The sequence below is a fragment of the Carcharodon carcharias genome, chromosome 25 (genome assembly GCF_017639515.1).
Source record: "Carcharodon carcharias isolate sCarCar2 chromosome 25, sCarCar2.pri, whole genome shotgun sequence".
NCBI lineage: Eukaryota > Metazoa > Chordata > Chondrichthyes > Lamniformes > Lamnidae > Carcharodon > Carcharodon carcharias.
In genome coordinates, this window is record NC_054491.1 from 15110476 (window position 1) to 15135125 (window position 24650).

Sequence of the window (24650 nt, forward strand, 5' to 3'; positions counted from 1 at the left end):
CTCTGTTCCTCACTCCACAGATGCTGACTCATCCCCTGTGCTTACAGCGATTTCTGTTATTTCAAGTGAACAGATTTCTTGGATCAATTTTGAGAGTTTTCTCCACAATCTTGGGACACTTCAGTTAGGGTGACCACCAAATAGAAGCTGATTCAACAATGCTCAGCACTTGTACAAAGTTTACATTCCCTAGCTACTGATGGCACCCCTCTGAGATTAAGCCAATCTGTTTGCAATCTTGGTGTCACATTTGATCCTGAGATAAACTTCCAACCTCATATGCCTGCCTATGACCGCCTATTTCTATCTCCTTAACATTGCTCGACTTCACCTGTCTCAGCTCATTTGCTGCCGAAACACTCATCCATGCTTTAGTTACCTCTAGACTTGACTATTCCACCACACTGCAGGCTGGACTCATATTCTATCCTCCATTAACTTGAGGTTATCCAAAATCTCTGCTGTCCGTGACTTAACTTGCAGCAAATCCTATTACCCTATCCAGACTGTGATCACCGACATCCATTGGCTCCCGGCAAAGCGACATCTTGGTCTTAAAATTCTCATCCTTGTTTTCAAATCCCTCCATGGTCTGGCCCCTCTCTATCTCTGTAATCTCCCCCAACCCCACAATGTTCCAAGATATCTGCACTCCTCCAATTTTGGCTTCTTCTGCGTTCCCATTTATAATCACTGCTCGTTGATGACCATGCCCTCAGTTGCCTGGACCCCAAGCTCTGAAATTCCCTCCCTAGACCTCTCTGCCTCACTTCCCATGTTTAAGATACTTAAAGCCTACCACTTTAACCAAGCTTTTGGTCATCTTGACGTGGCTCAGTGTTGTATTTGTTTATAGTACTCCTGTGAAGCACCTTGAGGATTGGAGGGGGGGGGGGGGGGGGGGGGGCACCGTTAGATTGCATTAAAGCAACATTCTGGTTCTGCTGATTGCAGAGTACTGAATGTGAATCATGTTGAGTTAAATACAAGATTATTCAGCATCACTACAAAATGCTGAGAATTTCCTTTTGCAAATGGGAGTTTTGCACCCGAAAAAATGCAAAGTTTTAACTTTTCTTATTTTTAATATTACAGTACATTAAAGCATAAATTACAGTACATTTAAGCACAACACACCACTGCTGTCAGATGTCTGATAACAGCTACACATTCTTGTTTTTTTTTAAATAGCATATATACTACCATTCAGCAAGTCATCCAAACAAGTAAACAGTACTGTATGCTTTCTTCAATCTTACATGTAACAGACAAGTGTTTGGCTACTGCACAGAGTTTTATCAAGCATTACTATACAATGTGTTTCCGGAAGCATAATCTTACACTGAGATCATACATGCCAATATCTGAATAGCAAAATATGAGACTGAAGGAAACATTTTCAAAAAAAGCCTTTTGATTTTTTTTTTTCCAATACATGTAGTGTGCCTACAGTCAACACATTGTGGTTCCGTGTTCCAGAAACCCCTCTATAACATATCTATTTTAAAAAAAATGAATGAAACTTCAATAATAGGGTGTGAGGGGGAATAGGAAGATACCTTTTGGAATACAGAACTGCTTAATGAAATGAGCAGAGTAGAAACATAGCCTTTACACAATAAGTTTTTTTAAAAAACGGAGAATCATACTTTCATCCATATATTGAGCATAGAGTTATATGCCGCATCAACTTAACCTGACCAGGACAAGCATTTCACACACTGTGTCTTGGGTACTGTTCCACTGTGCTACATTGAGGACAGGCAGCTGAATCAGTCACAGGTAGGAAGCTCTAATAATTTGACTGGAGAATTTTAGGTGGGTAGAGAGGCAGATTTTCAGCTGCTTCTGTAAAGTCATAGTTCCCCCACAGCTAACATGGCAAACAAAGCAGAAGTAGTATATATGTTTTAAAGTGTTGTCAGGTACATTCGATGCAGAAGGTGTGCATAAGATACAGGCAGCCACTACATTAAATACCACCCACCCATGCTTAACTTACAACACGCAAGAATTCACTCAATGCATATGTCAGTCCTTCAGAGGACTGTATGCCTGAAAACCTGGGACTTCAGCCATTCTGAAAAATAAATCTAATCAGGAACATAACTCCTTTCACCGAAATTACCTTCTCTTGTTCTTTAATGCCTTGTAACTGGTCAGTTGAAACTTTCGCAGTTTATTTATTTAGGCAAGCAAGTTGTTACAAGATTTTCTCCTTAGAATAAATGTCACTGCAGACCATAATTCCAATGTAAAACCCTCTCCATGGTGTAGAAATGTCAAGTAATACAAGATAACATTTGAAGTTGTAGTGCTAGTGTAGGTCTTACACGCAAAAGGAAAAATGAGCTCACTTGAGTTAAAAGATGTCCAAGTGGTTCAGGCCATTGAAATATGGTGCACAGTTACTGGCCCCAGGAAATTCACGGGGCTTATCTAGCCAAAGTGTTATTTATTGAAAGGGATTGTTTACTAGGGGTTATGTTCCTGATTAAGTACAGCACCAACTTTATTTCTATTGTTGAACTAGAGTTTTTTTTAAATATATAAATTTGCTGCAGTGTGTGTAGGATTCTAACTATGCATATCCCAATCACAGAATCTAAATGTGTTGTTCCCATCCAATGCTATTATGTATAAACCCTGATCCACTGTAAAACATTGTGGACAAACTGTGTTTGGATTTGACTAGTTTTACACACTATTTTCCAATAGAAATTCCCTTTCGATCATCTCAGGCACATAGCCCAGCTTGCAGTATAGTCACTTACCACCCAGTCATCGTTGTGTTGGGTTTAGTCCCATGCACTCCACCTCTGCCAGTCTGCAAATATCTCCAGAGGGGTGAAACAAACAGGCTTGCGATTAACTCCACCGTGACTACCCATTAGTAGATGATGGCACTGATCTACTGATTGCACCACCTTCGTTATTGTAACTCACAATATTAGGCCAAACAAGTCAACCTACGAACTGAAAAAGGGGTTGGAAACTCCAAAACATTTACAAAAAAATTAAAGTATTAAAAATGCTCCCGTGCAGTGCAGTGTGTCAGATCCAGGCGGCTGGGTTAACAGATCAATTCAGCATATCATTACTGCAGGCATTTCAGAATGCAGACAGGTATCTATTTGTGCAGCATTAAATGGAGTAAACAGCCAGTGCTAATACTTGATGATGCGTACATTTCAATATGGAACAATGTAGCTACATTTCTGTCGAGTGGCATCACTGTAGCAGCATATAGAATCCTACAATTCACTCCGTGCAACATATTAGGGTTAGGGTTTCTCTGTCAAGTTCCGAACAGCTGTTGTTTTTGTTCAAAGGATAATACCCAAATCAGGATTTAAATGGAAAATTCAAGAAATTTCTCAAAATTTATCTAAAAAGAAATAACTGACGTGAATCACATTTTTCACACAACTCCAGTCTGATTGTATTTACACAGGGAAAGCTCCACTACTTTGGCCAATAGTTACTCCTCTCTTACAATTTTGTTCTAAGACCGAATTGCTTTCATGTTCCCCACATTACGATCCCCGTCCTGGTTCTTTAATCATATTAAGTGTGGGTGTTGTTGGGTTCCATTCTGCTTAATATCAAGGGCAAGCACTGAGCTAAATACAGCCAAGAGGGACTCATCTAAATCACTGTGAGACAAGTCATTAAATGGTACAGAATTAGTGTTCGAAGCTGATGACAAACTAGTGGCTAAGAGATTAATAAAAGGTACATCACAGTGAAGAGCAATACAATGGTTACTTCAGACTCTGCTGGCTGTCTATGTTATTCTCCAGCTACCTGTGAATGAGATGATGTGGCTGCTGCCATGTGTATGGTCCAATGTTCATTAAAGGCACAATTGAGGGAACAAGAAGGGAGTTCAAACAGAGGAGGTCACTTGTATAACTTGTTAAAAGTTCTTGGAAAGTAAAATTTGGGTGCAGTAATAATCCTGTGTTAGGGCCATTGGTATGGAACAAGACGACATGGGTTCAACTCTTGCTCACTCATCTCTACTCAAATGCCGATCAGTGTAGTGATTCCTCTCCCTCCCTTCCCTTCACGTACTGCCATTACTTGCCCTTTGGCTAACGCTAAAAAAGTGCGGTGCAGATGGTAATCTGGGTACAAGGCACCCACTTTGCCTGCTTTAAATACACATTTCCTGGCAGAATTGAGATAAATGATTTCAAGTTATAAACTTAAAAAATCTTCAAAACCGGTACAAATAAAAGATAAGCTGCTCCTGCAAGTACGCGAGTTGTAGAAGCAGGTTTTACAGATTTATTAAAACAGACTATATGAAATGTCCTCACGCAGAATTTTCCCTCATTGACCTATTTTTAAGCTTCCCTCAGCAGGGAACGTCACAGAAACAATCTCACACAGACAGCGGTACTTTATATCTGGCAGGATGTTAATAAACTATGTCCCTTTCCTTGTGACACTGGTTTCACAGTGAACCTGGTCACAAGCCAGGCAAGGCTGGTCCTATTCAGCAGCAGGTGTCATGACCCGCAGTCCAGGTTCAGTAGAGGATGCAACACAAATGCTTCCATTCAGCAGAAAAGTAAACATCAATGGCCAAGTCCAACCTCCCTTCTAATTACTGGAAATGTTTTTCATTTCTTTGGTGTACTGTTGAATGCTTAAATAATTGACTGCACGGAGTTGCTGTAACAAAGTTATATGACGCTAAAGGACAGGCGGATGTTATCAGGAATCTCTACCCTGTGTAAGCCGGGCCTCCGTGATGTGGCAGTTAAAGAAATGTCATAGGAGGAGAGTGGGAAATTTTACATAAGGAATGGCAGCCCTTAACTGCAAAGCTGTACATGCAATTCTGATCCTGTGGTAAATAACATTATGAAGGTACAGTCATGTCACAAAGGCAGCAAGACAGATACAGTTCGTTTGCTCACCCACCCAATTCTTCCAAACATTGTAAGTTCAGTGAAACAAAGCATAGAAAAAGGTGGAAAGAGATCAAATGAAACAACAATCAAAACTGAATGAAGACTCCCCTTTGTGTTGCACTCTAGAAGCACTTTGTGCTAGGTTACTGAATCTAGTTGAAGAAAACGGTGGCAAAACAGCTTTAACATGGTGATGGGCAACCATGGGAACAGTTTGCCTTTCTAATTCAAACATAGCAAGTTATACTAAAGATTTCCAAAGTCATGTAAAGCTATAGAATGGAGGCAACATGTCAACCACATTCACCAATAGTGAACCCAAAATGGTGAAAAGACAACACGTACTACACTCCCACTACCACTAGAGGTCTCCACAGCTCCCCAATGCAGTATTTACAAAGTACTGGAGAAGAACTCCAAGTGGTGGAAACATCTGTACATGCATCATATTTTGTAAAAAGAATATCTGTACCGTATAACTAGCAATATTCTAATTTCTGTGGCTGCTATATCTATGCTTAAAAGTGAGTTGGTGTAAATAGGGATTCCCATTACTCCAAATCAGCTATAAAATCAATGGGAGACTTTTTTTCTCTAATATATGGAGACCACTGGCTAATTATCGCAGACACACACAATTATGTTTAATATGAATGACTTCATTATGCCCAATAACAGGAACAGAACAATGTATATTAGCTGCACTGTGTACTTCAGGTGTAGCCTAATGCTTGGACTGCATCGCTATGGAACATACAGCGTCCACTTCACAGATAACCCTGCATTTCAAATATTGAAAGAAATCAAGGTGCCTTTACTCAAGACATTCCAGGCAGGAGTGTTGCAGGATTCTATATGCAGCGCTGGTCAGATCCCAGTTGAAAGAGGTGGTGATGACATGTTAAGGGTTTGGATCCAATCATGCCAGGGTGGCTTGTTTATCCTCGGGTGTCTCCTCCAGTAGCTGGACAAGCAGTTCATAGACAGGTTTGCAGACTTTGGCGTAGCCAATTTGAGTGAGGTGCAAGTAGTCGAACATGTCGTGATGGGAGATGGTGCCATCAGAATGTACGAACTCTGCGTCGACATTCAGGAACTGCATATTTGGGAACTTCAGGAGGGACCTCTTCAACAGCAGGTTTACCTCCGCATTCTTCTCTCGCAAAGGATTCGGCTTCTCACCACGAGGCAGGAGACCCTGAGAGTGAAGCATCACAAGGTAAAACACAAGATAAACAGGGATTATCCCCCTTTGAGAGAAAAACAAGGACAGCGCCTATGGAATGTTTGCTTTTGCAGACCTTATGCTCATTGGTTGGGATATGGCCCAGGTTAGAAATAGAGTAAAACTCAGTCTATTTGGCAATTGTACCTTTGTGGGAAGTGTGTGGGGGTTGGGCGGGGGGGGGGGGGGGAAGGCGGAGGGTGTGTGTGATGCGGAGAATGAACTAATTCAATGCTATGGGTCTGTGGCAATGGTGATGCCCCCTCAGGTTAATGGTTTACTCTCTGCCCTACATATCACCTCAGTCAAACAAGCAGGCAACAAAATTGATCAGAGAGCTCAGCTGATGCTGCTCTGGATCCAGTGTAGCCCAGGATGATGTTTCTTCTGCCTTCCTCTCCCTTCCCTGTGGGCTGGTGCCAGGCATCATGTGGCACAGCTGGGTTTGCATGGATGATTGTGGGTCCACACCCTTCTAGAGGCAATACACTGGCGGTTCTGCAACACCTCACACTGTGTTTCTCATTTAATTCCCTGTGAACCACAAGCAATCACCATGCAGAGAGCACATGAAGATTATCTGGTTCCCAAGGCTCTTATTCTATAACCAGCTACCAGGTGATGTGAGACACTGGTCTAAGGTGACTGATCCACCTCCAAGGCAGGAGCAGTTATGTTTAGGTCAGTGCCTTCCCCAGGTAATCTGGAAATTCAATTTGAGGAAATACTTCAGTCACAAACTCAAGCCCTGCTATTCTGGTGGTTGGTTAACCAATGATAGTTCTACCATCTTGTGGACCAACCCACTGCCCCATCAGCCTTCAGAGCAAGACAGTTCTGCAGCAAACTAATGTGTTACTCTCACAGAAAATAAACTAAAGAAAAGAGCAATTTACATTCAGAAACAAAATAAGCATTCCACTCTTACCAAAACCACGACTTTAGCCTGAGGTTGCTGTACGTTAATGAGCTGTACAATAGCCTCGATCCCACCAACTACTTCCTCAGCTGTATGTTCATGATTGTTGGTCCCCACCCAGAGGACAATTACCTGCAAACAGTTGCATATTTACTAGATCCTAACATTTAAATTCGTCTTTATTATATAAATAATCACACTAACCAAAAGACTTTGCATCCATTAATTATTTCAATCTGATAGCAGATGTACAGCTTCAGTGATATAATTTTTATAGATAAATACATCTCAAAATGGATCTAAGCTCTTCAATACTAGTCCATGCCTATGTGGATGGTTTTGAAGCATTGCTCTCCCTCTACCTTGGGTTTGATGTTTTCTAGTTCTCCATTCTCGAGCCTCCATAAGACATGTCTTGTGGTATCTCCTCCAATCCCAAAGTTAAGTGCATGCAGTGGTGAGAACAAGTCCCTCCAGATCTATCCAATTAAACAAAATTGCACACAGTTACTCTGCTGGCCCCGCAATCAACTTAAATCAACATCAGATTACACAAGATCACTCCAGTGCAGGATTAAGCTTGACATGACGTTCTATGAAATAATTGGGGATGGATATTAAAACAAATAAAAGAGTTCAGTATTAAAATTATACTAGTAGCTATCATTAGGATCTTCTTTATTCATCAGTCATTAAGAGGAAAATTAAGTTACCCCCAAAATAAGGAGTGTCTAATTTAGGATGGAGATAAGGATGAACTTCTTCTCTCAGAGGATCATTAGTGTGTCGAATTCTGTTTTACAGAGAGCACTGGAGGCTGGGTCATTGAATATATTCAAGACTGAGTTAGACAGATTTTTGATTGGCAAAGGAGTCAGGCCTAATTCTGCTCCTATTTCTTCTGTTCTTATGCTTATGCTTTAACTTTGACGGAGCACATCCATGAAAATAGAAATATTGGAGTTTGCTTGGGAGGGGACAAATTTTCAAATACTCTGGTGCCAGATCATTCTTCAGTATCTATCGGGAGACATATTTCCTCTTGTTTAAAAACATAGCTCAGATCGCATCTCCCCTGTTTTCTCTCTCTCAGAGATTGCTATCAATCTCCAGCTGTCGGATGGTGCCTGAGAGGGTGCCCAAATGGAGGAATGTCAGTATTTGGAGAAGGGAACACCCTTTTCTTTGTACCCAGCATCAGCAATGAATAAGTCCTATTCAGGTGCATCGTCCAACATTCTGGAAGTCTTACCCCAAGGTCAGAACATCATTCCTCCTGAACCTATGTGGCACTTTATGTCCCTGAATCTATCAATCCAGTGCAAAACTATTGGCAGCTTTGAATAGTGGGGTAGAAAATAGACTAAGATTGCTTAAACTCATGGCACTTACAATCGTTAAAGAAGAGAGGCTCATCTAATTAATTTTCGCTCAGCCGTTAAAGACCAAGGTTCTAACCCTGAGTCACTCACTCCTGTGGGGATTTTAAAAAATCCTTGGATTTTGCCAATCTTTCCTGCCTGTCTAGCAAAATTAAAAATTTAAATTTGCTTGAATGGGCAAACTTCATCAGGCCCCTTTGAACTAGTACTCTGAATTTTTAAACAATTAAAACATAAGCCCCTTATAATCTACAACCTGAAGAAATGTCACACGCCTGCAGCATTAACTCTGATTCTCTCACTATAGATGCTGCCTGACCTGCTGAGTATTTGCATTTTCAGTTTTTATTCCGGATTTCCAGCATCGGCAGTATTTTAGGATGTTAGGAACATGGGGCAGGAGTAGGACATTTGACCCTTTGAGCCTGCTTCACCATTCAATAAAATCATGGATGACCTGGTTGTGGTGTCAGCTCCGCTTTCCTGTCTGGCCCCATAATCCTCGAATCCCTTGCCTCACATAAATCTGTCTAATTCTGCCTTGAATAAATTCAAAGACCCAGTCTTCACTACCTTCTGGGGAAGAGAATTCAACACACAACTTTACTTTTGTCTCTCCTAATCTATGGTCCATCCCAATACATAGTCCCTCCTAATTGCTTTAACTAGCCATATCAAATTTTAAACAAAAGCTCTCTCAAACAAAACCATTTGCAGTGTCGCATGCTTTTAGATTCACGTCAAACTTTCAGCTTGAGTATCTGCAATACCTTGTCTAAGTCATGGACAATCCCTCCAGTTTTCTGGGGGCCTCTCTGATGAAGTTAAATTTCCAATAACATGCCTGTGACACTAATGGACAGCATGAGGGAGGTAGAAGTGGATAGAGTGAACAACACCACTAGCTTTAGTATTGCTGAGAAAAGAGACAAGCTGTCCAAACTTTCCATCTGGCACTCATCAGGACAGAATTATAGGGATACCAGATTTCAAAGAGAGAACAATTTGTACAGCGTAAGAAAAGGGCGTTGATCGGTTGACAAATGGACTCTGATTGGTAGAGGCGTTGCCAATCAGCGTCCACTTGCTAACCAATCAGCACCCTTTTCTCATGCAGTATTACTTGCTGTTCCCTTTGAAATTTGGTATTCTTGTGATTCTGTCCTGATGAGTGCAAGTCGAAAAGCTTTGACGGCATGTTTCTTGCAATCCTCAATGCGATACTCAAGTCCTGTACTAACAAGTGACTATTTGAACACTAGTTTTTAAGAGCACGTGGAATTGAGGTCATAAATGGTCACTGTGTGCAGTAGGACTTGTACAGGGATTAGTAATAAGCTCTATTCATACGTCGATGACATCCTTGACCCTGGTAGTAATGGAACAGTAGTGGTCATGTGGGTGTATGTCACTGGACTAGTAATTCAGAAGGCGGGGCTAATAAACCAGGAGAATTCAAGAGCAATCGGCACCATGGAAGTTTGAGAATTTGAATGGTTTAAAAAGAAATTCTGGAAATAAAAAGGTTAGTTCCAGTAAAAGTGCCCACGAAGCTGTAGAATTAGTGTAAAAACGCTACTGGGTCACCAATGTCCTTTAGGGAACATTCTGCCATCTTTACCCTGTAGTGATCCTGGTCCCACAACAATGCGGATAACTCTTAACTGCCCTCTGAAGTGGCCTAGCAAGTCACTCAATTGTACAGCTACCTTCTGAGGGGAACCAAAGGTGGGGCAGCCAATGACACCCTTGCCAGCCACGCCACATCCCAACAGTTAAATGGAAACAAATAATAACAGAATTGCGGGCATTAAACAGGTAAAGGATAATCAAGAGCTCACTTACCTCGTACTGCTGCAGAAGTTGCACCATGGAGTCCCCTACGAAAAGGACATCGGGCTCTTTGTCCTTGCAGTCCAGGACAAATCGGTTGTGCTGCAGGTGTAAAAAAAATCTCACTGAAACCTGCACCATTCTGCTCAACACCGCATCAAAACAACTTCAGGTAAATGCACTGGGCATTTATTTCTTCAAAAATTGATTGTCATTTCAATTTCAATCTATGCGGGATGCAGTGGCTGTGGAGGAGGGTGGTGTTCAACATGATTACTGGCTTTTAGAGAAGGTCAAATATCTGTACACTATCTTGTGTGTTGATTATGGACAAAAGAATATCCTAGGCTAAATCAAATCAATACAGACATCACAAGATAGGTTGAAACAAAGAAGTTCCTTTATCCTGTCAAATCTCATCCTTCCTATTACAGCCTCCCTCTTGCTATTCCTGAAATAAGCTCAATGTTCTAATTTTGATCAGTATTTTTAGGATAGACAATGATTAGTTGTGAAATAAATAGCTACAACAGGATACAAAGGATTAGGGTGAGAACAGAGAAGGAATAATTGGTCGGACACATAAATACAGATATTACATGTACGCTAATATATAGCTTTGTACTTCAACACCACGGAGTTGATGGAACTGAGATTATTCAAGGAAGGGAATTTCTTTGCACAGTTAAAGCCTATAGTTTCAAAATAGCTTCTCAAACTTCTACAACACTACCTCCTTATAAACCTCTGGATTACAATTGACATATTACAATTGACATTAGGGAAGTTTTATACCGTATTCATACCCAAAGAAAAGTGAACCTAGGCAAACCACATCCATTTCATCCTAAACCCTCTGTGATCAAAGATGAAGGTACCTGTCCACCACCTCCTACCCCCCTCAACTTTAAACCAGCTTATATTTTACCAGAGGAATGACATTACATCAGAAAGAAGTTGTATTTATATAGAACCGTTCACATCCTCAGGATGTCCCAAAATATTATTTATATTTTACTTAGTTCTATTGAAGAATCGTACGGACTCGACACATTAACTGTGTTCCTCTCCGCATATGCTGCCAGACCTGCTAAGTTTTTCCAGGTATTTTTATTATTGTTTTGGATTTCCAGCATCCGCAGTTTTTTGCTTTTACCTATATGAAGGTATAATGTCCTGACTCACTGCAGTGGCCACTGTCAGGGTAGAAGGTGGCTTTCAACATCATATCTCAAATGGCGTAGGCAAGGGTGTGCCAAATTAGTAGGACGCTATAGTTTTCTACTTGTTGGTGAAGTCGGAGGGTGCCGCTTCATAATGACTATTGCAGACTCTCAGACTGCTGAGTCACCTAACAGGATTGACTCAGAATGCCACCTCTGAACCAACCTTTTGTTTCTTTATTGCTCCATTACCATTACATTTTGTCTTGCATCATCATCCCTTCCATCACGAAATCACTCCTGCCCTCCAGCATAGAGGAGGTCCTCCCTAAATGTACTTTGCTAAGTCTTTCTTTGGACAGCCCCATCGTCTTCTTCAGTTTGGTGGTGTCTTTGAGGAGCTTCACCCATGAAAACAATGAAGAATTATTCTCTGAAGATCAGAAATCTTGCTACAGTAGGACCTACACAGGGAGCTGGGCCCAGTCATAAACAATTTATGGCATTTTCTCATTAGACCTGCAGCAGAAACTCCATTCTACCACAGGAATGACATTACATCAGAAAGAAATTGTATTTATTTAGCACCGTTTACATCCTCAGGATGTCCCAAAGTGCTTTACAGTCAATGAAGCTCAACCTGTTGCTCCTAAATCTTTGGCTTTTCACAGCAAATATAAAAATAACTTCATTTTGAACATGGGAATGTTCAAGTCCAGTGTCCTGCTGCATATTGATCCTTGGGAGAGATTTAAGGAGCTCAAAATCCAAACCTCCAAGCTGTTTAGTTTGCACATCTCAGCTGTGACAAAGGCAGTGAACAGAGACTGAACATCTCACTAAAGGGAGGAGGGGAAAAAAATAGCAGGTCAAAACAGGCTACTATTACCTCCCAGCAAGCAGTATAATCATTTATCAGACAGAGGCCTGGAAGCAAGAGGTGCCTTACCCAGTGGTTTTCAAATAGTCGTTATTTTTGGTTTGGATGCTGAGGGTGGGGTGGAGGTAAATTTAATGCTAGGAGAAATCCTGAAGACCTAAGCATTTGAAAGTCTTGTTACTATTAGTGGGTCGCAAACTAATTCACCTTCATATGAGTACCACCTACTCACTGAAACAGCCGGGCATTCTTACCAGCGACTTCCATCGGCCATCTCCCTGGACATCCTCGGCACAGAGTGGGACTGCAGCGGAGTTAAAACCCTCTTGGCTCATCGTTTCCCCAGAGGCGCTTTCCAAAATTGAACACCAGGAATAAAGTAGGGAGCAGTGGCTCAGACGTGGAACCAGTGCTCAAAGCTGATGTGCAGTGTTCCTTGGTTAAAAACAGATCTAGAAAGAAAGACGACAACAAATAAGTGACAAAGGCAACTTCCCGACTTCAACATTAAACAAAATAACTTTAGATTATACCAACTGCTCCCATTTTCCTCCAAGAGCAGGTGTGGGTAATGGTTCTGCTGTTGCCATTTACACCTCCTCTGAACCAATCTTTTGTTTCTTTATTGCCCCATTACCATTATATTTTGTCTTGCATCATCATCCTTTTCCATCATGAAATCACTCCTGCCCTCCATCACAGAAGAGGTCCTCCTTAAATGTACTTTGCTAGGTCTTTCTTTGGACAGCCCCATTGTCTTCTTCAGTCTGGTGGTGTCCATTCCAGTCTGGCAGGGCACATGTCCAGGAGGCAAAATAAGTGTCCTGCCAGCCTCAGTTGTCTCTCTATTACATGTCCCGTGGAAGCTCTGTAGCATTTCTTCATTAGTGATGCTGATTCTCCATGTGATGCCCAGGATCTTACTTAGCAGCGCTGGTGAAAGATGTCCAGCTTACGTGACACTTTTGCTGTTCGTTTCCATGACTTGCTGGCGTAGACTGCAGTTGGCATTACTATGGACATGCAGAGTCGCAGCTTCATGGCCGTGTCGATGGTGTTGGATGCCCAGACCGTGTGGAGCCGCTGGAGGACAGATGGTGCTTTGACGATTCTTGCGTGGATGTTAACCTCTACATCACCCTCCCTAGAGATGTTGGTTGGGGAAGTGGTAAACATCCTCGATGTCCTGTTGCCCGATGGTGATGGGAGGGGCGGGGGGAAATCTTGCTGCCGTTGTCTTGGTCTTCTCACAGCTGACCTGTAGACCAACTTTGGTGCCTATATTAAAAGGCACTATAAAAATACAGGTTGGTGTTGCTGTTAATCGCAAAGACAAAGTATATTTAGCAGCAGCAGAGACATTTTTATTCACCATACTAGCCATCCCTTTTCTCTAAGCAAGATTGTATATCTGGTGTCTCAGTTCCACTATCCACTAGGAACCTGGAGAAGCTCATCTGAACCAATTTTTGGAGGCAATTAAAAGGAGTCTCCCATCCCATCAATTAGGGTGTACTGAACCCAACTCCAGGAGGTGAACTGATTGTACCCATTCTTACCCATTGTACCAGTGATCCCGATTCCTCAGGGCTTATTTCAGATTTTATGCAACCCATAACCTAAATATACACCCAAACCTTGGATCAGAAACACTTAAAACAGTCTAGAGATCTCAGCCTATGCTGCACTGGCTAATAACCATCAGGGAAAATAAAATTTTATCTCTGATCTTATTCCACTGGTGATTTCTTGAATACCATTATTGCAGACGTATTCAGACATCATTCATGAATTTACTCCTTGTATCAATCACAGCAGCAGTTGAGAGCGAATTGGGGTGGGAAGAAAAAAAGGATTCACCCAGTATTAATCTTTCCAGTGACCCATGCGCTAAAAGGCACACGAAAACAAAAAAAAGCTGGAAAAACTCAGCAGATGATAGCATCTGCTGAGAGAGAGAGACAGAGATAACGTTGAGTCCGTATGACTCTTCTATCTGAATCATACAGACTCGGTCTCTGTTATCTCTGTCTCTCTCTCTCCACAGGTGCTGTCAGACCTGCTGAGTTTTTCCAGCATTTTTGGTTTCGTTTCAGATTTCCAGCATCCACAGTATTTTGCCTTTATTATGCTAAAAGACACATGTCGATATCCAGTAAGCAGAGCGCGGGCCTGGGTTATAATGCACCTAACAGCTGAATAGCCCATCAATATGCATTGTCTTGACCCACGTGAAGAATGGAGACTTGGGGAAGTTGTGGAGATGGGCCAGCATCTGTTGAACTGTGTCATTGTGCATTTAGGAATGTAGGCAGGTTTCCCAACTGTCTATCCCTCCTGAAAATTTACAGTTGTCTCCTTGAGCCTCAGAATCAAGCACTATGTCAGCATTCCAGTTACTCCAGGCTCTTTCTTGGTCGTAAATCAACTTCAGAAGGCAGGTCAATAAATAATGGCTTAGGCTATTAAACTAGATTTAAACAGTGCGCAAGTGTCACTATGAACAGTGACATACTGGAGACTTGCACTCTTCCCTCTTAGGTCAGAATGTTGTGGTTTGAGTCCCACTCCAGAGACTTGAGCACAAGTTCTAGACCAACACTCCAGTGCAGGACTGAAGGAGTGCTGCACAGTTAGAGGTCCTGTCTTTTGGATGAGATGGTAAACTGAGGTCTCATTTGCCCTCTTAGAAGAAGAGGAGGTGAGATCTCCCAGGGAGACCCAGCCTATAGTTATTCCTTGATCAACTTCAGTGAAACAGATCACATGATCATATTGCTGTTTGTGGGAGCTTGCTGTGTACAAATTAGCTTCTGCCTTTCCAAGAATACAACAGCGGTTATCCTTCAAAAAAAAAATTTAGGCTGTAAATTCCACCCCCCCAAAAAAAATATAGGCTGTAAATTCCTTTAGGATGTCCCAAGGTCATAAAGGACTATATATAGATGAAAGACTTGCTTTCTACCTTCTGAGTAAAGAATGGTTAAGGTTGTAAAGAAAAAAACAGTTGTTGCTGTTAAAATAAACTTCAATGTGAACTCTTTTCATTGAGCCTACATATCCATTACTTATTTCGAAATGTATTGCTTCACATTTAACTGCAATATCTGCCATTCAGCTAACCTATCTCAGTCTTCCTGAAACCATTTACAGTTCTCCTGGATCATCAACAAATTCCGAGATCGTGCCTGTGCCGGCATGAAGATCATTCATGTACGCGGAGAATAAAAGCACTGACCTTGGAATTGCGCCACTTGCAATCCTACACAAGTCCGAGCAGCATCTAACTGCCCCAACTCAGTCTCCTGTTGGTGAACCAGCTTTCCTTCCATGCTGTTACCGTATCTCAGAAATACTCCAATAGCCTTTTGTGAAACATCTCAAACGCCTTCTGCCAATCATTGAAAGTCTCAGAATTTCCAAAAGGCCATTATTGGAAATGTCCAACTTAGCAGGAGGTCGTCCCTGGTGCCTTGTTATCTGATGCCTGCTATAAGGCTACTCATTATCCTCCTCCTTGCACTTTTACTGAACAAACGAGGACACTAGGACCCAAGGGAAGCTCAAGGAGATTCACTATCATTGGCATTCAGCCTCAGTCAAGGTCTCAGGTTTGCCTGTCAGAACTACCACTGTCTGCAATAAATTCCTGCCATAAGAAAGTCCAGATGTAATAAAAAGGAAAAATAAAAACGAAGGATACAGAAGTTAGGGGAAGAAGGAGATGAAATAACCAAGAGAATAAATGAAGGGAAAATTTGACGGAGAGGGTGGGAGGAAGATTAAAAAAAGGATGAAGGTGAAACCAGTCACAAAAAAAAAGCAGAAAGACACTCAGTCCCTCCTCCACGCATCCACGATGTATTTGGTCACACTGGTGAGTCAAATTCAGGTACTTTCTACCATGGTGTTGCACTGAATGAAAAAACCAGCACACCAGAATTGAAGAATGGCAGGGACTATAAATCATGAAGGGGAGACTAGCTGCTGCACTGCAGTACTGAAAGGGGTCCAGAGGCAGAGCACAAATATATAGCCAGATGCTGAGCTGTTAGTGCCTTGGTTGTCGGGTCAGGGTAGTATCATTTGCACAAGTACCCTGCCACACCTCCACAGAACTGGGCAATCAGCACTTGGCTAAACGCACAACGGGGCAGATCAAAACATGGCTTGGAGATACACCAATGACTGCTAACATCACAGCACGGTGACAAAATCCTTCACCAAGCCTGCTGCCGAGACTTTAGAACAGGAATTCCACTGCCTGTCAGTGAATTAGTCTTTAAGCTTTCACAAAATCTAAACAGCTAGCTGCCATTTTATACATTCCACTATCTTAACAACTCTAGATTTTGTTTAAGCAATGCAGTAGATAAAACCCAAGACCAAAAATATATATCCTTCTGTACTCAAAACATTCCACGTCTGTCTCCATTAAAGATTTTAATAACTATTGTAGCGATTGTGACAAGCTAGAACAACGTTCTGTGTTGGCACTAAGCTTATACAAAGTTTTGGATCATTAGACTACTCACACTTACTCCAATAAGCTTAATAGTGATTATGTTGGTGCAGTTGTTACTTATGAAAGGACTGGAATACTTGAGCTGGGAAATAAAATACTCCCATTTTAGGTACCTGGTTAGATACAGAGTAAAGTTCTACCCTGCCCCAGTCATGTGTCTGCTCAGGACAGGGCCCTTTACTGCTCCTGTCTAACTTTTTCTGTTTGTGGCCTTTGGCAGGAGATGCTAAATTAGGGCCAGTTTTGTTCTGTGGGCTCATGGCCTCTAGAGCTGGGCTGAGACTGTTAAACTCATTTCACGCCAAGTCCTTCAGCCAGCAGGCAGAGGGGCCTTCCATCCTGTCAATCCAGCTTAGATTTGATCTCAGGTCTCAGAGATGAAAGACCAGTCCCTGACTCACGGTGGTATCCAGACCAGTCTGTTTTTGGTGAGCTACCCTAAACTCATTGCTTAAAATTGGATCCCCCACCGGGAGGGACAGCGCTGCAACTAACAGTATTTCACCCATAACTCAAAATGCAATCCAGAGACACAGCCCAAGTTTAGAAGGACAAAACATGTACTGTCACAAGTTCAAAAGTATCAAAACATCATATATCCACCAATGGGTTTTAGAAAAACCCAAGTGCCAACTCTGTTACTGATGCCCCATTACCACACTGGAAGCTGCAAGAGATCCAAACACCCCTTAAAGAGGATAGTTAATGGCTTAGTGACATTCTGCATGGAATTTAAGGCTCTCCTAATAGAAGCTTTATTTTAAACAGTTATCAGTAGGATGCTCGGTCTACTATCTGCCTCTTGCTTTTGTCTGACAGTTGGCTTTATTGTTGGGTTACATAACTCAAGGATCACTGTAACTTTCCATCAGAAGGGCAGGCGAATTGCATTAGCTCTACAGTGGAGCGATAGGACACAAGTCATCACAAGTAACTCCCTCACACAGTCAGTTTACACCATGGTAAGGCTCCCTGGAGATGTCACCTCCCCATCAATTGAGGAGGGAGAGTGAAAAGGAAACAAAGCGGCGCAGGCATCACTCTCAGAAACCGCCCAATGGGGCAGATAGAGCACAGCGCTTGTCTCCCCATTGCTCACTCCATCCTCACCCCAATTTGCCTGACATCAACTAAGCAACACAAGGAAAATCAGGAATTAGGTGACAAAAGGTACCACTGCACCAGAAGAACTGAAAAATAATACATAAGAAAAAGACCTGGGTTAAGCGGTTCTGATTGAGCTGCTAAAGGCACAATGAATGTGACTCCATACAATATTTTAAACAGACAGAGCCTGAGCTTCATCAACTCCTTCTTCCCAGTGGCATCTCCAATCCATAATGGAGGAAATCAAAAAGCCTGAAACTGCATCCCCAATTACTTAATGACATGCTGATTTCATGCTTTTTAATGTTTATACTCATCAGAAAATTCTCCACATCCCCACAAATGTTTCCTTAAATATACATGCACTTTTCATATCAGGCAACGGTAGTGACAACAGTCTTTTTTTTGTTGGTGTCTTTTACTGAATGTGGAGTCCCAATCTTCAAAGATCTACAAAACATCGAGAGTCACTTCACATTAATGAGCTGTACTGTACAGTAGCTTCAAACCTTGAACACCATCCAACTACACTACATTCCACCATCTTGCCAACCCTCCCATGCTGCAGCATCTGCACTGATGCACATATTGACAGAGGATTTACAATTAAAATGTTATGCTGGAAAAGTTACCATCTGTTCATGTGCATTAACGAACAAATTCACACTCATTTTTGCACCATCAGTCCTGAACAAGATGTGAGATGATTCTTCTACTTCACTTTCATGAAAAATATCCTAACATTAAAATCTGAGCACTGTGCACAGTTCTGGTCCTTAAAAAAATATACATACACTGGGGAAACTGCAAAAAAGCTGTACAAGGATGATGTCAGACTGAGACATTGCAGATATCAATAAAGATAGAACAGTCTTCTCTTGGCACTCCCTGCCTAACAGCACTGTGGAAGTACCTTCACCCCAAAGACTGCAGCGGTTTAAGGCAGCAGATCACCATTATCTTCTCAAGAGCTATTAAAGATGGGCAATAAATGCTGGCCATGCCAATGACACCCACACTACATGACAACATTAAAAAAACGGAAGAACGGTCATGTGGAGCATAACACTGGCATTGACCAGTTGGGCCCAATAGTCTTTTTCTGTGCTGTAAATTCTATTAAATGCTCAATTTTGCTGAATTGAGTTATTCACACACTGAAGAATAGAAATTAAGAGATAAGTGGAATCATTTTCAGTTCCATTGTTTAGGCAGATATTTAGGTCATTGGTTTATTGTCCGGGGAATGAAGTTAAAAATGGCCCTCATGATCTCCATCTTCACTGTGTTGGAAATACTCATCTCGCAGGCTCTTCCTCAAACACATTCTTTTGCAGGACCTCAAAGTTGAGGACTATCTCGTCTCCCTCAGTCCCACCTTCCACCTACAGTCTTCAGACTTGTCAAAATTAAGCTTGGCATCGTCCACCCATCATTCCCCGATTTACTGGGGTTTTCTCACTGACACTTTTCAACCTTGGTGCTGTCCTGCATTCTGGGCCTTCCTTTAGGGCTCCAGATTAAAAAACTAAACCAGATACTGGCTGCCAGCATGCCCTCATATGTGACGGACATTCTGAATCCCCCCCCCATCTCAAGCAGAACATTCGCTTTACTCTCTGTCATATTTTGATTTATAATGTTCCTGTGAAGCGCCTTGGGACGTTTCATTATGTTAAACAATGAAATAAGTTGTTGTTGTATGAGAATGAATCATCCCTGGAACCCAACCAATGACTTCAGAAAAAGAATATTTCACTTAATTTTTGAATGGGGTAAAGATAAGTTAGAAAGGACCATTACTCCTTTATTTTTGGCAGTCTGTTAGTTTTATTCAGGCCATTAATGCCCCTGATCACAAGGGAATAGCTTTAGAGAAGTTGCTTATGTGTTGAAGCTGAATTGAAGTGACACAGACTACTGAATTACCCTAGGGTTAACGGTGATCTGTGTTAATGATAATCCAGCCCTGTCACTCAACCCCCTCCTGATGATACCACCTTTTAAAGAAGAGTAATGAAATAGGGAAAAAAAATATGGGTTCTATTAAAAAGTTTCACATTTAATTGGAGTCCTATCGGTAAGACAAATGTTTTAAATTTCAAGGCCAAACATCCAAATTAACAGTATCAGTGAACACATTATCCAATCCTGTCAGATTTTGAAAGAGGTAGAAAAAATGTATTCCCAAATAAAACTAATATACCGCCACCATTTTTAATTTTCACAGCGACCTATAAAATTATTTTTTAGTTACCTATATTTGCTTCATAAAAAATATCAGTGATGAATGAATACCTTTCCATTGCAAACATTCAGAATCAATGCCAAACACTCTCAGATGACAGCACAGATAGCTGCAAAGTTTCCTCTAGCCTACCCAATGTCCAAGATCCAACGGTGATATTTTGTAATGCCCCCACACCAACCATATTATGGCTATTCCTGAGCAAGGTGGATTATTGCCCAAAATATAGTCATGTTCAGCAAATTCCATTTCATAGTTAAAAACCAAGGCCTGCTGGCTAGAAGGAAACAATAAGAAACCCCAAAGAAGAGGCGTTTATTTGAGTGGCTGCTCCTGTGACTGGCTGTACCTGCAGATCTGTTACACTGCATCCTCCTCACCCAGCAAGAATTTTTATTTCTGAAATGTTTCCCACCCCCCTTCCTCCCCTCCCCTCCTCCCCTCAGAATCCAGCGACAGATCAGAGCTGGAGCTACTGATGCTCAAACGCCGGCAGATCCGTCTAGTTTCGAAAGGAGAGTTCTGATTTCTGTTAATTTAACAAAAAAAATATATATAATAAAATATTTTTAAAAAAGACATAACAATGCCACAGAATTGGAATGTGCATCCTGCATTTGCAGGCCGCCAACATCAGGTATTGGGCCAGAATTAGAAAGAGCGGCTTCGTTATTCAGAAGAAAGGGAAAGGAGGCCCACACAACTCACAAGGTGCATGGAGAGATGATACCTGTACTGGAGGGAAGGCAGAGGGAGCTGAGACTGCTGGTTCCCTCTGTATCCACTTGAATCTCCTCTTTTCCTGGGGTTTTCCTTGCTCTGCAACAAATGTATCCAAGCTCCCTGGAACCACAGCATTCCACCGACTTCCGCCTGCGCCCGTCAATCAACCAGCAGAAGTCCCGCCCCCTTCCTGCTTCCCCATTGGCTGCAAGCGCCCCACCCGGCTCACCAATCAGCTCACTCTCCACTCCCCACCAACCATCCACCACCACCACCACCTCCGCCTCCGCGCACCGGTCTAACGCGCGATTGGTTGGCCGGGGCTGTCAATCACGCGGTGGCATCGCCCTGTCCCACTGCGCATCCACCCACACCCCCACCCCCCCTCTCGCAGCGCCCTCTGGCGGGGCTCCTGCGGAATGAGCCCGTCCCTCAGTGACTGGGGAAGGGTGGTGAACGTCGCGTTAAGATCAGCTGCTATTGCAGCCTTTGCACCTCAGTCACTTTCGTTCAAAAATAGTGCTGCGTGTTTTGAACATGCAGTGCAGATCCGTGTGCTGGGGGAGATATTTAAACCCTGAGTTGGAAAAGGACAGAGTAACTTTGTGAGTGGTTTTCATTGCCAGTCCATGCCTACATAGAAACCATTCTATGACCATTCGGCCCTTCGACCCTGCTGCACCATTCATTATGATCATGGCCGATCATCCAACTCAATAGCCTGCTCCCCGCCTTCTCCCCATACCCTCTGATCCCTTTTGCCCCAAGAGCTGCCAAGGCCCCTAAACTCTGGGAAATGCCTCTCTGGACCTCTCTGCCTTTCTCACTTTCTTTACACTTATTAACACCTACCTCTCTTACCACATTCTGAAACATTTTTGATTGAAGGATCCTTTTCCAAATAGATTAGAGATCACCCCCCACACCGATCTAAAATTATAAATGCTCAAATCTGGGTGAACCTACCTACCATCCCAACATTTTTTTAAAAAAACTTCTTGAGCAAGGATAAACTCATCTGGCATCCGTCACCTGCCTTGGTAACTATGGGTCTTACCTAATAGAGTCACTGTGGCACAGAAGGAGGCTATTCAGCTCTTCGAGTCCGTGCATGGTGATCTTTCTGGCACTCCCCCCCACCACCCCCCCGCCCCCATCCCCCATCGACAGGCTCACACCAAGACTGCCATCCGGCTGTTGCTCATTTGCATTGCAAATCGCTTGATTATTTTGTGGATCAGCCAGAACAGTTCTGTCGAAGGGTCATGAGGACTCGAAAAGTCAACTCTTTTCTTCTCCGCCGATGCTGCCAGACCTGCTGAGTTTTTCCAGGTAATTCTGTTTTTGTTTTGGATTTCCAGCATCCGCAGATTTTTGTTTTTATTTAGGCAAATGGAATGTTGGTCTTCCTTCCAAAGGGAATGGAGTATAAAAATAGGGAAGTCTTGATAAAACTATACAAGGCACTAGTTAGACCACATGTAGAATACTGTGAACAATTTTGGTCCCTTAATCTAAGGAAAGATATACTGACATTGGAGGCAGTCCAGAGAAGGTTCACTAGGTTGATCCTGAATTTGGAGGGATTTTCTTATGAGGAGAGGTTGAGTAGGTTGGGCCTGTACTCATTGGCGTTTAGAAAAATGAGAGGCAACCTTAATGAAACATATAAGATTCTTATGGGGCTTGACAGGGTAGATGCTGAGAGGTTGTTTCTCCTTGTGGGAGAGTCTAGGACCAGACGGCATAATTTCAGAGTAAGGGGTCGCTCATTTAAGACAGAGGTGAGGAGGAATTTCTTCTCTTGGAGGGTAGTCAATCTGTGGAATTCTTTACCGCAGAGGGCTGTACAGGCTGGGTTGTTAAGTATATTCAAGGCTGAGATAGATAGATTTTAATCAGTAAGGGAATCAAAGGTTATGGGGAAAAGGCAGGAAAGTGGAATTGAGGATTATCAGATCAGCCATGAGCTCATCGATGAGCTGAATCACCTACTTCTGCTCCTACGTCTTATGGTCTTACGAGGTCCCATCCGCCCTCTTAGGTAAATATAAAAGATCCCATGACACTATCTCAGAGAAGAGCAGAGGTGCTATCTTCAGTGGCCTGGCCAATATTTATTCCTCAATTAACATCCAAAAACAGATTAGCTGGTCGTTATCAGATTGATGTTTGTGGGAGCTTGCTGTGCACAAATTGGCCATGACATTTCCTACATTGCAACAGCGACTGCGCTTCAAAGGTACTTTATTGACTTTAAAGAACTTTGGGGGTGTCAGGGGTCGTGAACGGGGGCTGTACAAACGCAGGCTTCTGTGTTCTTTCAACAAGTAACCATTTCAGTCTTTTCCAACAACTGAAGGACAATGAGGTCCCAGCATTGTGTCCATGATGCTCTGGATCAGCTGCTTTCTGTTCCCAACCTTATCCAGTACGCTTCTACTGCTGTTGATTACAGAATCTTTAACTGGAGGATTGACCATTCATTGGTGGATTTCAACCAATGAGGAGGTGGCCTTTTTCCACCATTCAAGGAGAAGGTAATTGGGTTTGATGAAGAAGGGGCTCAGGAAGCTCAGGTGGGACTTAAACCCCGGCACGGACTGTTGGGTGGAATGGTGCTGTAACTATGATATAATTTTATGTAGGCAGCCGGAATGGATTACTGTAGTGGAAGCTGCAGCAACTATTATTTTAAACATAGCAATTAGAGGAAAATGTACAAAGTGGTAGCATAAGAGGAGTTTAATTTTTATAAACCAGCAAATATTACACAGTAGCTTTTTTTTTACGTTATGTCATTTTATTTGACAGTTCTAACAAATAACTCAATACCAGCAAGAGGGTCCAAAAACAATAAACAAAAAACAAAAGCTCATCCAGCAGATGAGCAAGTCTGAATTCAGGTCACTGACACCCTCCCTCCTTCCCCCAGTTCCATCTCTCCCATGCCGCCATCCAGATCCCAAGGAAGTGAATCAGTGTCCCTCAGCCAGACTCCAGGAGCCCGGCTGTGCGAGGTCTCACCCATCCTCAAATGCCAACTTTCATTTTTAGTGCTGCTTTCTTCTGAAGGAACAGCCTTCTGTTAACCTGGTCTTTCCTCCGGTGGGCTGGCAGAGTACGGTGGAGCATCCGACACACAGCACTACAGTCTGTGCATGGCTGAACACAGTAGTGATTTTGTAGCAACCAGGGCACTTGACATCCATGAAGTAGGAGTTGGGACTTTGCACCAGACGCTTCTTCTTGTGTTTCCTCTTCTCCTCCTCGGGAGATGGATGCAACAATCATCAAGAGTTTAATTGGGTTTAATTGACTCCACTAACTTACTGATTAACAAGCCTGTGTCAAATTTCTTTGCAGGCTTTCTAAATGCAACTACTAATCTGGTTAAACACTTGGCCTAAATAGCCAAGTGGTTATGGTACTGGGTTTATAACCCCAAGATCAAGAGTTCAAATCTCACAATGGCAAACTATGGAACAATGTGACTTCATCTGAAACAGATGGAAACAGGTTTGTACTCGAAAGAGTATCAAGAGTTCAAATCTCACCATGGCAAACTATGAAACAATGTAATTTCATCTGAATAGGAACAGATGGAAACGTGTTTGTACTCAAAAGAGTTACTAATCTGGTTAAACGCTTGGCCTAAATAGCCAAGTGGTTATGGTACTGGGATTGTAACATCAAGATCAAGAGTTCAAAGCTCACAAT

The 24650-nt window shown here is 42.4% G+C and overlaps 1 protein-coding gene across 2 annotated transcripts; it reads right to left on the minus strand.

Annotated features, from left to right (window-relative positions):
* Nucleotides 1-1065: 1065 nt before the first annotated feature.
* Nucleotides 1066-21086, minus strand: LOC121269640 (platelet-activating factor acetylhydrolase IB subunit alpha2-like). Of its 2 annotated transcripts, none has more exons than XM_041174396.1 (6): nt 20938-21086; nt 12582-12779; nt 10297-10386; nt 7432-7548; nt 7079-7201; nt 1066-6123 (listed from the first exon to the last, which is right to left on the minus strand). In XM_041174396.1, the coding sequence occupies exons 2-6, from the start codon at nt 12660-12662 to the stop codon at nt 5845-5847; spliced, it is 690 nt and encodes a 229-aa protein (XP_041030330.1). In that variant the 5' UTR covers nt 12663-12779; nt 20938-21086; the 3' UTR covers nt 1066-5844. The 2 variants fall into 2 exon arrangements, with proteins under 2 accessions (XP_041030330.1, XP_041030331.1); XM_041174397.1 differs by having other exon boundaries at nt 20916-21086.
* Nucleotides 21087-24650: the final 3564 nt, after the last annotated feature.

Excerpts from the sequence above, each read along its gene's own strand:
- LOC121269640 (XM_041174396.1), bottom strand. The coding sequence starts at position 12,662 with ATGAGCCAAGAGGGTTTTAACTCCGCTGCAGTCCCACTCTGTGCCGAG. Across the intron at positions 7,549-10,296 it reads AACTTCTGCAGCAGTACGAG|ATCTGGAGGGACTTGTTCTC; the intron begins GTAAGTGAGCTC and ends TTAATTGGATAG. Across the intron at positions 6,124-7,078 it reads AGGCTAAAGTCGTGGTTTTG|GGTCTCCTGCCTCGTGGTGA; the intron begins GTAAGAGTGGAA and ends CTTCACTCTCAG.